Source organism: Labeo rohita, chromosome 24, assembly GCF_022985175.1.
Source record: "Labeo rohita strain BAU-BD-2019 chromosome 24, IGBB_LRoh.1.0, whole genome shotgun sequence".
In the NCBI taxonomy this organism is placed as follows: Eukaryota; Metazoa; Chordata; class Actinopteri; order Cypriniformes; family Cyprinidae; genus Labeo; species Labeo rohita.
The window spans coordinates 20,152,162-20,167,934 of NC_066892.1; the positions used below are offsets into that span (position 1 = coordinate 20,152,162).

Sequence of the window (15,773 nt, forward strand, 5' to 3'; positions counted from 1 at the left end):
GATTTCTCCCAACACAGGAGCATCACAGATCACTCCTGCCTGAAAGTGTACCATAAAGATCCAGCGCACGCCTTCAGTCATGGAGCCCGGCCAAGCAATGGAGATGCAAGGGTGAGTGACAACTTTTTTAAGACAAAAGGCTTAATAAAGAAGTCTTATCTTGAAAAATTAGATATTAGATGACTGGTTTTGTATTTGGTTCTCATGTTGTAAAATGATTTAAATACTTCAGACTTCAACGTTGCAAGTCAGAACAGATATATATATTACTCAAGGAGAGTAGTAGATAAATGAGAATATGTAATAACTTTTGAAGTTTGGTGCAGTTGAGAGGTTTGGTTGGCTGGTTTCTGTTAAGGATGGGTCTGGATACTTAACAAGTTGTCTAACAACCAACTTGAGAGGTTTACTAGTCTAGCTACGCTACTATACAAAGGTTTAAGGTCAGTACGATTTTTAAATGTTTTGGAAAGAAGTCTCTCATGCTCACCAGTGCTGGATTTATTTGATCAATAATATAGTAAAAATAGTAATTTACAATTTAAACCCTAGTGATAAATAAATATGCTAAAATGTATTTAAAATACATTTATTTAATTTTAACTATACTAGAAATACATTTACATATTATGTACTTAAAAATACCCTGCAATTATACTTTCTGCATACTAAACTGGTATATTTAAAGTCTAACTAACTAATAACTAATTTTGTGCTTAATGCACTTTAATTGTGTGGAAGTAGTGCTAAAGTTCAGCTAAAGATATACTTAAGTATATTTTAATCCATTTTAAATCTATTACTTTTTTTACTAGGGAAGTAACTTTTTAAATATTTCTTTTTATTACTTATTAATATTATCAATGCTGAAAATGGTTGTGCTGCTTAATATTTTTATGGAAACTGTGATACTTTTTTTTTTCAAGATTCTTTGATGAATAGATAGTTTAAAACAGCATTTATTCAAAATATAAATTGTTCGTAACATTATAAATGTATTTATTGTGACTTTTGATCAGTGTAATGCATCCTTGCTGAGTAAAATTTTTCCCTTTTTTTTCAAACTTTTGTTTTGATTTTTAGTTTTTTTTATTATTATTATGGAATATTTATCATTGCTGTAAAGAAAGTTAAAAATCAAACATTTTTCAGTTTAAATGCTATAAGTGAATTTATGCAGTTTAATAAAATGGATATTCATTTTTAGAAATGCTAAAGATTTAACGGCGTTGTTACATTATTGATGTTTTAAACATTAACCTAAATGTAAAAACAGAAGACATTAGCATAAACAAATATATGTACAATATTAGGTGATAAATATCTAGTATTGATTCATACTAATAAATAAAATCCCTAATGTTGGCCAATAACCGATATGATTTGACGATATATATCATCCTTGACTATGCGTCTGGTAGACATGACCCTAAGCCAGTGTAATTCTAGAGTGCCTCCCTACTTGTTTAAACAGCCCACTAGCTAGCATTTTGAAAATGTGCTCTTTTGCAAATCCTCTGTAATGCCCACATGTTGCCATTTTTTATTTTTTGGCATGCTCAGAAGAAAGAATAAACTGAGGGCATTATTTAAATAACAGGTCCCTTCCCGGCATCCCCTCTTCTGTTCGGGCATCTCCAGGGGTCCCTGTGCTCTTCACAGTTAGAGTCACCCCCACCCCAGTCACCCTATTCCAATCCTTTCATGTCCGTCTTTGTCCCCCGGGCCTAATTTCAGGGGGATTGGATCAGGATTGAAGCAGAATTGGTGGAAGCACTGAATAGAAAGCAAAGGCTTTTTCCTCGTTCCTTTTCCACCCATAATCCCCTCTAATCTCTTGCCATGCCGGCCCTGTTTGTTTGGCAGAGATGTAACGGAAATTAGATCGCAAGGCTTTCATTTTCTTTGTGTGTTTCCCCAAATTTAACAAGGTAGCCCCAGACTTTTGTCTGTGGTAATCCCCGGTCTGGCTTTGACCAACTCGCACAGCTAATATGCATTTGATTAGAGCTTTAGACGCTGCCATAAGAGCCCTTAAGGGAAGTTGTAGAAGTTACAGGAAGTGAAGGACTTTACTCAGTATATTTTGTTTGATTTTTGTTTTAAGGCTTTTATTAACATTTCGTGTCGCTTTTAGGAGTATGCATGCAGATTTAGAAGTTGAAAGGCTTATTGTTTGTGTCACGTGTCCGTGTCTAAGTGGATCAAAGTATGTTGTGTGATGACTTACAGTTGTATACATACACACAGGAGAGAGAGAGAAAGAACAAGAACAAAAGAGCAAGAACACGTTGTTCAGGCAATTGCCAAAGTTCACAGAAACATTGTCAGCATTTGTCATTGTGGCAGTTTACAGAGATGACCAAGCTTGCTTTGTTAATCACACAAATGTGTGACTGTCTTGGGTCATCCTCTAATTTAGGTACAAATTAGAACGATAGTACCAGTTCAGTAACAATTAAGGGAAAGTATAATCAGTAAGAAACTGTAACAGATTTCTAAACAGAGCTGTGTTGAGGTGAGCAAGGTTCCTGGTCACTATTAAAAAGCCTGCTCCACCTTTAAGAGGTTATTGCATAACAGCTATCAAGGCTTCAAGTTCTGTGCAGGTTCTCACATGATCTACCATGTGACTGACACGGTTCATAGATTTGAAGCCCAACTCAAATCGTGTCTGGAAAAACACAGCAGGCACTTTGCACAAACAGGATACAAAATAAGACCTAAAATTGTAAAATATATATTTGCAACGAATTATTAGTGAAATAAGGTGCTTAACTGTGAGAAAATAATGTTAATTCCTGTGCAGACTGCAGTTTTTACAACCATGTAAGCAAAATTGGAGATGTCTAAATGACCTTCAACTCAATAAATAAATCGATTCAAATAGATTTTGCAATTTTGTAGCAATAAACATTTAACAGATATCACAAATAAATAGTCAAAATGTATCAAATTTAAATATAGAATTAGAAAAAAATGCACCAGTAGAAACTAGCATTTTTTGGAACTGTTTTCACCAATAAACTAACCAATTTTTCATAAATTTGCTCTTGTTTTTTTTTTTTCCTCAACATTTGGAACAGAATATCCTTTCAATAGAAGCATGACACTTGTTAATTATTGGATCATTAATGTCAAGACTCAGACAGACTAAAACAACCAGTTTAAGGTGATTGATGCAGTTATACTTTTCAGGCAAGGTAGATAGTAGTTAAATAGATTTTCTTAAAATAATAATACATCTCACAACAAATACAAACATTGTATTATGTGCCTCAAATGTTGCACTGTGACACCAAAGTTTAGCATATTTGTGTAACTATTTGTTTGTATGTATATGCTGGTCTGCATATGTATCAGAGTGATGTCATATGATCTGAATGTCTCGAAACTCGAAAGTGCAGATGACTTTAATCTCTCATCATCCAATTAAAAAGCAGGAAATTCTAAACATAGCACTTTCGTGTCACATGAAAGTCATTTTTCTCCTTCCATCTTTCCCCTCTATGGAAAAAGGAAACATTCAATACCAGCACACAGCAGTGGACGTTTATAAACAATGATCCTTGTGTGCATGAAACCTAAGCGTAAGTCAATATGCCAGTGAAAACTTAGGACATAATTGTTTGTTGATATGTAAAATAAGACACGTGGTTAATGGTTTATTGACTCGTCTTTGTCAGGCGTGACAGGCTAAATGACATATTATATAAATATGGAAATATATCCAGTAAGGAAGGATTGCCTGCAGATCTCCTAGTCTAATTGTGTTTGTTTCAGTAATTCAAATAATTTGAGCTTGATTTGAGGCCAGAACACACATATGATGAAGACCATGCACAAACACACGCTGATGTTTTGACCACAGTTGTTGCTATTTTAACTGTCAGGGGACGAGAGATCCATTATGCTTTCATCCGGAGCTTATATTGAAGTACACTTACACACACATGTGAATGAGCAAACACACACACAGAGAAACACATAATCAGGCCTTCTCAGTTCAAGCAGGCATGGAGATACTCAGACAGGTTTAACAGACTATTGAAATAAGCCCTGCACCTGTTCAAACATACAATTTCTGTGTGTCTGTGACAGAGAGAGAGGAAGAACGAGTCTTGATCATTGTCGTGACTTCCTGTTGCAACTTCAGGCCAAAACATACAGTGAATGAACTGCAACAGAGTAAAACTGTGTTTCAATAACTGAAATAATAATATACCAAATTGAGACTAAAATAATGGAATAAACATTCATTTAGCAACATTAGGTATGTGACCCTGGACCACAAAACCAGTTTTAAGTAGCATGGGTATATTTGTAGCAATAGCCAAAAATACATAGTATGGGTCAAAATGATCAATTTTTCTTTTATGCCAAAAATCATTAGGATATTAAGTACAGATCATGTTCCATGAAGATATTTTGTACATTTCCTACTGTAAATATGTAAAAACTTTTTGATTAATAATATGCATTGCTAAGAGCTTATTTTGGACAATTTTTTGCACCCTCAGATTCCAGATATTCAAATAGTCTTCATCTTGGCCAAATATTGTCTTGTCCTTACAAACCATTTATCAGTGGAAAGCTTATTTTTTAAGCTTATGTATAAATCTCAATTTTAAAAAATTGACCCCATGACTGTTTTTTTTTTTTTTTTTTTTTTTTGGTCCGGGGGCACATATAGTAATTAGATATAGATAAAGATATAGATATAGTAACATAAAACCCTAATGTATGTGCCTGGTAAAAAGAGAAAATGAAGAAGAAATATATGTTTAAATGAAATATTATGAAATGTGAAGTGTTACAAAGAGAATTCTGGGTCAAAATGGTCAATTTATGGTACTGTGAATTATACGATTATAAGACTTTTACTTTTTCACTTCCAAAAACTGTAAATTTAACAGTATTTCACTGTAGAATTACATGAAGTCACATTAGATATAGTTTTTCACAGTATAGAGTATTGGCACCTACCATTAACATTTACAATATAAAGGTGTTTCCTGCCTTTGAATGTGTATTTTTCTGTAACAAAGCTGTCTTTGTGTTGAACATCCAGCATGTTTTAATTTAAATGATTTAATGAGATTGTTGTAACTGTAGTGCACAGATCCAGATTTAAATCTGTGTATCCGTACCTGCATGCACACACGTCTAAGCTCACAAGCATGCAGCTGTGTGTGTCACAGTGCCAGTCTGTTAAAACAGCAAGAGGATTATTGTGCAGCGTGACTGACCAAAGTTTACAGACGACTGTTAATTTGAAACAGACCCATGAAAACCAATGCAGTCTGCTAATTCAGCTCTCTGCATGGTCAAACTCTCTTTTGACTGTCTGCATGAGGTTTGGTCCAATTTGCAGATCATTCTGGCTAAATACTGCCTACTTAGAATACATCTAAAGTGGAGAAATGCAGTGCATTTTGTATTTCACATCTAAGATGTTTTTGGGCAAGTCTAAAATCGATCATCTCACAGGTCTGTGTCAAGAGAATTTTTTTCCTGCGCTTAAACTTTCAAGTTGTAGGTTTTAACAAGGCCTTGTGGCAATTTATCTAAGAAAGAGAAAGCAAGAGGAGCAGAAAATGAGTGGAAAAAAGGGGGCATCAAAATTCGTCTTTAATCCCTCTTGGGCCAAATTCAAACCAAATGTTCTCATTCCGTCATCTTTTGATTTCTTTATTTATCACAGGTTTAATGTTTCATGTCAGCCTTCCTCCAGCAAATTCTCTACCTTTTAAGGTAATGCACAGAGAAAACGAAGAGATGAGAAGCCAGAGAGGTTGAGACAGGCAAGAACTTTCATGTTATTCAGACAGTGTTGCTCAGGTAACATCTGGAGGTGATTGTTATGCCTTCCACTGTATCAAACTCCAGCAAATCTGCTCTCGGCTCTCTTTAAGTAGAGGTGTATATATACAGCACTGTGCAAAAGTCTTACGCCTCTAGTATGTCACCAACAAAAAATGGTTTTGGATAAGTTATTTTATCTTTTACTGTAGTATGTCAGTAGGAAGTATCAGTTTACATTTCTAAACATTCTTTTTGCTATTAACTGTAATAACCCACTGAGATTGTTGTATGAGAAGGAGTCTGACAACAGGCAGTGCATGACTAGTCCTAAAACTTTTCACATGTACTGCAGCTTTGCAGGGAGGTATCTTCAAGTATCTTGGAGACGTTGCACATGGAAACTTAAAACTTTAAATTTAATTTTAGAAAATAAGAAATGTAACCTGGTATAGAAATAATCTGACTTTTTCCAAGTGCTAAGTGCTATAATCGGATCCCCGGTGCCTCTACCAACCCAGAAAACATGAAAAAGAACAACGCAGGCATTTTTTTGTTAGCCTTTCGCTGCAAGCTTGGAAAAAAACACCCTCCCCATGACATAGAAAAGATCTTATCATAATATTACTGCCCCTTATTCTGCATGTTTCCACCCACGGGGCTGCCATTGTGTTTTCGCAAGCGACAACGGTGAACCACTTCTATTGCCATGGTGAAAGTGTGAGCAAAGCATGCTAACTGTTCTGTCACTGGCTGCACAGATGAGCACCGAACACAATTTAGAGCCCCTGTCTCAGGGGAGACAAGAGGGAAGTGGATTTATTTTGGATTTTTTTTTGTTGCATGCCGCACAGATCTAATATAAACATGCGATTTCTTTCCCAGCTGTTTACCTTCACAGACATAGCCGACTGTTTTTATACCTCAAGTGCACTTTTATCATAAGCTTGTGTGTATTTGACAGTTTAAGTGCAATAAGACATGAAAGAAAACTTGGTTTAGAACTCACATGCCGTGTGGCAGCCGTTTTCTGTATGTGTGCTTCGGATATGTGCGCCCAGAAAACTGTATATCAGAATTTTAAACTAATATGGTTTAAAACACAAGATTTCAGTGCAATAGACATGATAATCAAAACCAAACAGATGTTTTTTAGCAGAAGTAGTAATCAATGCCTCTCGTTTACTTTGAATGGAGCGACGTCAAACGTCAACATCAGATTGCCAATCGCGTTCATGCAGCACCAGAAAAGTAATGTGATTGGCTGCTGTCACTATAACGGTCGTGTCAGCACCAAGCCACGCCCTCCGTTAAGCACTGACGCCGACACCCTGTGTGAATGTACCGTAAAGGCACAGCACTATTCTGGAAAAGGGGGCGGGGAGCAGCAGCTTATTTGCATTTAAAGAGACATGCACTAAAACAGCGTGTTTCTGCTTCTACTCAAAATAGGCATTTTCAAAATGATATAATAAATGACCTGTAGGGTATTTTGAGCTGAAGCTTCACAGACACATTCTGGGGACACCTGAGAATTATATTACATATTGTGAAAAGAGGCATAAAAGGTCTCCTTTAAAATATATTAAAAATATATGTTTATGTTATATATATATATATTATATATTAATGTTTATAATGTATTTTTGATCAGATAATGCAGTCTTGGTGAACATAATACTGGAGAAGTGACAGGAAGTGTTGGACAGGTTCTGGTGGAAAATGGGATTTAATATTTGTTTGTCTATGTATGTTTGAAATGGTAAGGTGGTAAGTGAATTGCATATTTATTTCTGCAATTTACCACCATGGTGATATGACGTCGCAAAATAGCATGCTGGTGTCCCGAGGCAGATAAACACTTGGAAGTCTCACCTTTTCTGGGTGTAGCCTGAATGCTGACTCACCCCAGCACAATGCTCTCATTGTTTGAGATTCAAAGAAGCAGGGCAATGCTATGAACCAAGGAACATCATTTTGTCGCCTTTCTATTATTTTACAAAGCTCTTTGACTTAAAGGAGCGTTCTTGTCTGTTTCTTCTGTATGTCTCTGCTTTGTTTGTTTTCTTTTTTTGAATGAAGCAGACATGGACAGACAATACCGGTTTTACTGTTTACTGCCTTCATAGGCAGCTACCTTCTGAGGTGTATGCTAATTAAAATAAAACTTGATTTGACTTGGTACTTTTGCTTTAAACAAGTAACTGGTAAAGGCTTTGTGCTTAGTGAAATTGGGCCTAAGGTGATGGAAAAGTCTGAATGACTGTTTTGTTTGTCATTTTACATACCGAAAAAAATAACACATTTAGTTTCACTCTAAACCAGTTTTTTTTTGCTCTCTCTGAATCCCGTTCATCTGTCAAGTCATATGGTTTTTCCTGTTGCTCCTCATTGCTGAGTTTGGAGCCGGATACATCTGAGTTTGTCTGTCTAGTATCCTCAGGCGTGAAGTTCTGCATTCTGAAGCGCACTGATTGGAAGTCTTTCATCCGCTCAGGTCATATCTAAAATCTCAGTAGCATATTTTTTACTTTTGTTGTATGCAGTTTCTTATCAGATGCAGAGCCAACTGAAGAATTGTTTTCAAGTGGTCTTAATCATCGTATGTTGTTGTTTTCTTCTTGTCTCCATCTGTTATGTTTACCTCTTCTTATTTCTGAATGAAATGCAGTTTATCAGCAGTTTATCTATCCATCTTTTGTTTTTAGTAGATTGTGGTAAACCAGTAGCAAAGCTTCATGGATGCATACTGTTTAATGCAATACTATATACACGTATGCTTTTTAATGACATTGTGGTTTGTATATGAACAATGACCACCTATGTCTCAGTGCACACCCACAGTTTTTCCAAAATATGAGCTTCCATCTGAAGCGTATTAGTGTGATTAGTCTACTCTGAGGGACTTTCTTGGGTGGTCAGGTCAGATCAGGCTGCCCATGTGTGCTGCCTGTTTAAAAACCAGATTGCAGGTGCTCTGAATTTAGACAGAGCACAGTGACATATTATTTGATCCAACCAGAAGTTTTGAAAAAAAAAAAAAAAAAAAAAAAACTTGAATACCATGATCACATAGTGTTTCTTTCTTTGACTTCTTTCAGCCCTTTCATTTCACATGTGAGATGGAAATGTAACACTTCTTTCTCACTACGATGAATGAACAGAAAAGCCTTTCTAGACTTTCTGAACTAGAACATTGAAGATCACATGGACCACATTTTTGTGTGTATTCATCGGTGTTGTTATTGTTAGTTTAAACTAAAACTATTACAAAATCAGTTTGTTTAATAAAATAAAGTTGAAATAAAATGTAAATATTAGACGAAAAACACAAAAAGTTCAATGTTAGAATGACAATTAGAAATGTTGAAAATTAGAAATGTTGCCCTGTCAGCTTTATGATATTAAAGTACTGAAATTACCAAAATTACAACTGAAATCATAATCAATATAAGCTAAATAGAAATATTTACGAAAAAGAAAAGAAAAACAACACAAAAAACAAGAGCAGATAACAAAATTACTAAAATGAAAATAAAAACCTTTAAAATAAAAGCAAACTCAAAATATTAATAATACTACAGTAACAAATAATACTAAAATAACACTGGCATTTAACTTTAAATAACATGCAAAGTGTAATTTTGAAGCATTTGGTTGTTTTTAGTAGTGTTTTATTCTCTAATTTCCTTTTTTTGCAATTACATTATGGTTCTAAATGTAGAAATATGTCAGAGAAAAAATGTCAGAAATAATATAAAAAAATATATTTTATTTTATTTTATTTTATTTTATTTTATTTATTTTATTATTTTATTTGGTTTTGTTTTATTTTATTTTGCTACATAAGCCATTTACCAAATATCAGTCACTTTTTTTATCTTCACATCACATATTTGAATATATTTTGTTGTTTTGTTGTTTTGTTTAAAATGTATATAAGGAATATATATATATATATTCCTTATATATATATTCCTTATATACATCTTAAACCAGCCTTAAAGGGATAGTTTACAGAAAAATTACAATTCTGTCAATATTACTCAGCTTTATGTCTTTTCAAAGATGTCTAAAAGACCAACCAAGACCAGCAAACCAGCTTTCACTGATTTAAGCTTTATTAATTCAGCTGTGTTTCTCATGTTTAAAATGTTTTCTCTGTTTTAATGTCAAATCTTGTTTCTTTTTTCTCTCTCATTCAGGTTCACAGGGAGATGATGTACGCTGGACCAAGTGGTCATCCTCTTCGGCAGCCGCCGATGGGTCCTCCTCCACCCCATATGCAGGGCTCCATGTCCCCTACCACACCTCATGCGATGCCCCCGTCCCCATCCCGTATCCCCTTCGGCCCACGCACCTCAGGCAGTGGGGTTGCAACGATGCCACGTGAGCGAGCGACACACACACTCCCCGCCCCTCCTCGTGCATCCTCCCCCTGTCCGAGTGCCATCCTCGAGCGGCGCGATGTCAAACCTGATGAGGACGTAGCGGCAAAGAGCATGTCGCTGCCTGCCAGAGCCGAAAGTCATTATGCTGACCCCTATATGTTACATCACCACGCACTGCCCCCTGATACAGTAGACCACTACCACCGTGCCACCATGCGCTCTTACAGTAACCCCGGCGTTCCCATGGAGCCCGCAGACCATCCTTCACTGTACAGACAGAAAAGCAGGAAGTACACGGATAGCCAGCTACCCATGCTAGGCTCCAAAACCCCACCGCCTTCCCCACAACGGATGGGTGAGATGCGAATGATCGACATTCACACAGTCCAACCGCAGAGTTCCATGACTCTGGAGAGGGCATCACCTATCAGACAATCATTTAGGAAGGAGGCTCCTCTTGCTATGGATACCATGGTAAAAGCAAGGGGTGGCATGGGGTCCCCGGCCACCCCTGAACATCAGGTTCACAATCCTCTGGCCCCCTCAACAGACCCTCAGACGCGGTAAGTCATTATTAAGAGCAAATGAGAATATTAAGCATGAAAACAACTAACTTTCCATCTACAACATCCATCCTGGTTTTATGGCAAAAACGTACCTGTGGGACCTTTTTCACAAGACACAAAATACGTACCAGTAAGTACATATCACTGTGGGTTCCAACAGAAATGAACACTAAAACTGTGAGCACTTGTAATCGTTTCATACACAGTTATGATTACAGCTCCATATGTTTCACTTTCCGGATGTAACCCATTTAAAAATCGTAATAGTATAATGCGATTAAAAAATCGCAAATGGTACAATATAATTAAATAAATATGTGATGCTGGTTTAATATATACGCTTTAATTATTCACATGCGTGTAGGTTACCTATGTGTGCGTCAGAGTGGCTGCTTTCACAGTAAATGCTGCTAAACAAGTTGTTATCATTTAAATATGTGGAGCGTCTCGGTGCTTTTTCATTTTAAAATGGCATTTCAAAAGTCTCCGTTTTGGTCCTTTTAAAAGGAAAGGACGTAACGTGACGTGAGGCCAAGTATGGTGACCCATACTCGGAATTTATGCTCTGCATTTAACCCATCCAAGTGCACACACACAACAGTGAACACACACACACACAGTGAATACACACCCGGAGCAGTGGGCAGCCATATTGCTATCGCTGCGGTTATTCACTTCCCCCACCTTCAATCCCTGCCGGACCTGGGACTCGAACCCGCAAACTAAAACAGGGTCTGCAGGGTTTTCAAAAGTCTCTGTTTTCGAGGGTTAAAAACGTTTGAGTAGTGTAAACAATAGGCGTAACCGTAGCAAAAGTTTTTAAACGAAAATGCACTAGTGTAAACGCAGCAATAGTAAATGTAAATGCAATAGCATTTTAAAGGCTTACTTAGGTCTATTTTTTTACTAAAAAAAAATAATTTTAATTATCTGATTACTCGATTAATCGTCAGAATAATCGACTGATTACCAAAATAATCATTAGCGACAGCCGTAGTCTACACCAAATTATTGTTGTACAATGTGACAAAAATTACACTATATTAATATGCGCGTGTCCAGTAGTTGCATCTGTATACCATCTAACCTTCAGCATAAAAGGTACCATATTTACATTAATCTGTTCCGGGGGAAAAAAAGAACACTCTTTTAGTGCCACTCAGTGGACATTTGTGTTAGAAACTACAGTGATATGTAGTTATTGGTATGTATTTCGCGTCTCACAAAAACGTTTCCACAGGTACGTTTTCGTCATGAGACCAGGTTGCCAACATCCCAGTATACATCAGCATCCGTGATATGTTCGTATTCTAACTCTGCATCGGTTTGTTGTCTTCCACTGCATCATGGCATTCCCTAACTGCATCCAAAACACATCAACATCTCATCTACTAGCAGCTGTTATTAGATGTGTGTTTAAATGGCAATTTTGTAGCTGACTAGGCAGCTACTCTAACAAACCCCCAGAAGTGAGTCAATAAATAGTCTATATAAGCGATTCATTTGAAATAACCTACTTAATCTATGAATCCAACAGTCAAACCCCATACTGAATTGCATTATGATCATTGTACATAAACGTAAGTGTTCACATAATGTTTGCAGATATAGACATATACTGTATATAAAAAACGGCTGAATCAATAGGCCGTGCAGCTCCGATAAGTAGAAACTCAATAGTCTATTATAAGCAAGTAAGTTTCATTTACAATGTTTACTTTTTAAACTGGTATGATATTTCATTCTGGTATTGTCCCTCATCACTGGTAGTATAAAAAACCTATAAGCAAGCTTAATTTGACATTATATAGACTACGTAAAACTTTTCTGTTTTATTAAGTCAGTACTTCTTCACCTTCTAAGTGGACATTCGACTAGTCTAGCATATCCCTAGTTATGTTCATGTAAATGTCTTGCCGGGTTTGTTTTCAAGAATACAGCCTTAAGTAACTCAGAAAAAGACTTTGAACTGTAATTCAGTCTGCTTTGTTTTACTGTGTTGGTTAAGTGGACTTAATCGTACCCTTTATGTTTGTCTGTGCCTTGCAAGGCAGATTTATTGTGCTTGGCGATGTACTCGCTAGCTGAGAACAGTCAATACACAGAGTCAACATGCTAAACTGTTTTTAAAGGGCAGAGCACATGCAGGCCAGATGTTTCTAACATTATCTTGTAGAGCAAAGAAATAGTGGCTCAGTGTGTGTATTTTCAGAGAAAGGACAAATGGGCAGTTTAGCATTAAAAAAAGACTTTAGTTAATCATCATTTGACCAGTTAATGTTTGTGATTTATTGTGTGTGTTTGTATATGCTACAAAGATCATAGACAGGAGTCCAGTTCATACTCCCTTTCGCTTACTGCTTTTTGTAGTTAGGGTTGACCTTGAATCAAGGCCGTCTTTTATGATTTAAATGTGGTGAATAGTTTTTTTTCTTTTTTACTTTAGGTTGTTTTTTCTGTGCAGTTTTACATAAAATTCCCACTTTATGTATGGCACTATATGTTGATCTTTATTTATTTACTTTTTTTGCAGGATTTTTGATGAATAGAAAGTTCAAAAGAACAGAATTTATTTGAAATGGCAATCTTCTGTAATATTTGAAATGTCTTCACTGTCACTTTTGATCAGTTTATTGCAATCTTGCTAAATGAACGTATTAATTTCTCTAAAAATAAATCAGTATATCTTACAGACCGCAAAGTTTTAAATAGTAGTGTGTATAAAAACTGTAAGTGATAAAGCAAGTATTCCACTTGATGCCAATGAGCTGATAATTATTTTCATGTTATAGTCAATAACCAATAGTAACCGATAAATGGAAATTTTTTATGTAAATACATTACATTAATCAAATCAAACATTATAAAGTACAGTATGAAAAACAGATATTTCAGCCAAAATGCTATATTAACCAGATCTTTTTATCAATGGTGCCTTTTTATCAATGGTGAGTAAAATGGCCTTAGATAATTAGGCCATCCCATGAGGTACATAGTAGTCCCAATGTTATTTAAATTTTTCCCCCTTCGTCCGTCCCCACACACACCCCATCAGTAGTAAGCGTGCAATATGCTCTATCTCTCTGCAGAGAGAGAATGAAGGCCATGGAGGAGCAAATAGCCAGTCTGACTGGTCTTGTGCAGCATGCTCTCTTAAAGAGCCACAGCACTAACAGCAACAAGGAACACCCCAGGTAAGCAGGGCAGGCTGGGTAATGTAGTTCCCAGAATATCACATCGTTTCCCGAATGAAGTAAGAAAAGAAAGTAGGAGGACTGTGGTGGATTAATGGTGGTGGTAATCAAACACTGTGTGTTTGGAAAAAAAAAAAAAAAACGTGGTGGATTAGATTACTACTAACTGTGCATGAACTAAAATTGACTCATTCTCACTGTAACCAGTGCCTGTATGAATGGCAATGCTTGTGTAACACAAACTAACTTCAAGTGTTTGTAGATTGATTTTGCGTGTATATGAGTGCATATGTGCATTCAATCATTTGATATCTCCTCCATTTTTTTTTTTTCAGTGAGAAACAAGTAAAGTCCGGATCACCGGCTCACAGCACATCTAGCACAGGTAAATTTCTTCTTTCCATTACTACCCCAAACCTCATGTTTGTTTGTAGTGGTCAACCTTTATATATCACAGAAGCCATAGTATTATATCTTCTGTCAACAAATATGCGTTTGTATAATGAAAACAAGTCTTTGAATATCTAATAAACATTTAATTTCACTCTCACAGACTTACCAGATTACTGATTGCCCTTACAGAATCAAGAAGTATAAATTTGTTTATTACACAGTATTCTTTTTTTATATCAAGTTCAAGTTATTTTTGTCATTTTCAAATAATTTCCAATTTAGTAAATATTTTGTAAAATACAATTTTATTCCAGCAATTATGCATTTGTTTTTATGATATTTTAAGAGATTGTTCACCAATAAATGAAAATTCTGTCATCAATTACTCATCCTTATGTTGTTCCAAACCCGTAAGACCTTTGTTCATCTTAAGAACACAAATTAAGATATTTTTGATGAATCCGAGAGCTTTCTAACCCTGCATAAACAGCAATGCAAATACCACATGCAAGGCCCAGAAAATAGTAAGGACATCGTTAAAAAAGTCTGTGTGACATCAGTGATCATGGTACTGTAGTGAACGTCATATGAAAGACTGACACGGAAGTGAAGAAATTGTTGAATAAAGTCATTTTCTTTGGGGGGGGTAGCTTTATAACATTACAATTGAACGACTGATGTCACATGGACTATTATAACAATGTCCCTACTACTTTTTGGGGCCTTGATCGTGTCAGTTGCGTTGCTGTCTATACATCGGATTTAATTGAAAACATCTTCGTTTGTCTTCTAATGTCTTACAGGTTTGGAACAACATGATGGTGAGTAATTAATGACACAATTTTCATTTTTGGGTGAACTATCCCTTTAAATTAAATAATGTTATATCATATATATCGGGTATTGGCCAGCCTGCTCTCTGAAATATTTGCATCGGCCATCAAAAAATCAATATTGGTCGACTGTTTGTGTGTGTGTGTGTGTGTGTGTGTGTGTATGGTGGCGCTCACTGCAACAGATTGTAATGCCGTGGCTCTTGTGCACCCCAAAAATTCGATCTCTCCCACACATCTGTCACTCACAAATGCAGCCTGCCACATGTTTTCCCACTCTTTCCACACATACACGCTAATGCGAACACAGAGAGTGAGTCACTCAAACAACATAAGCCGCAACAGAACAAACATGTCTACACGCTGTCTTGCGCACTCACATAAATATGTACTTTTGCAAGAACTGACCTGAATTGCTGTATTTTGTTTTTCACTTACGCTCAGTGGAGTTTGAAATGCAGTCTTGCCAAATGTTATGGTCAAATATGGGTACAGCAACAAAAATCACATCTCTTTGAACTTAGGGCCAGTATATGTGAATATATTTTTGTTTAGACATTTAAATATTAAATCAACTGCACAAGTTCTTGAGCT

The 15,773-nt window shown here is 36.1% G+C and overlaps 1 protein-coding gene across 12 annotated transcripts in view; it reads left to right on the top strand.

Moving 5' to 3' along the window:
* si:ch211-285f17.1 (sickle tail protein homolog) overlaps positions 1-15,773 on the top strand; it is a 156,493-nt gene that overhangs the window by 121,606 nt on the left and 19,114 nt on the right. For 11 of the 12 annotated variants that reach the window (XM_051098851.1, XM_051098847.1, XM_051098850.1 and 8 more), the window contains 4 exons: positions 18-111; positions 10,008-10,756; positions 13,849-13,953; positions 14,289-14,338. In XM_051098851.1, the coding sequence (XP_050954808.1) occupies positions 18-111; positions 10,008-10,756; positions 13,849-13,953; positions 14,289-14,338 (998 nt within the window). The remainder of the gene's footprint in view (positions 1-17; positions 112-10,007; positions 10,757-13,848; positions 13,954-14,288; positions 14,339-15,773) is intronic. The other variant, XM_051098849.1, reaches the window with a different exon arrangement.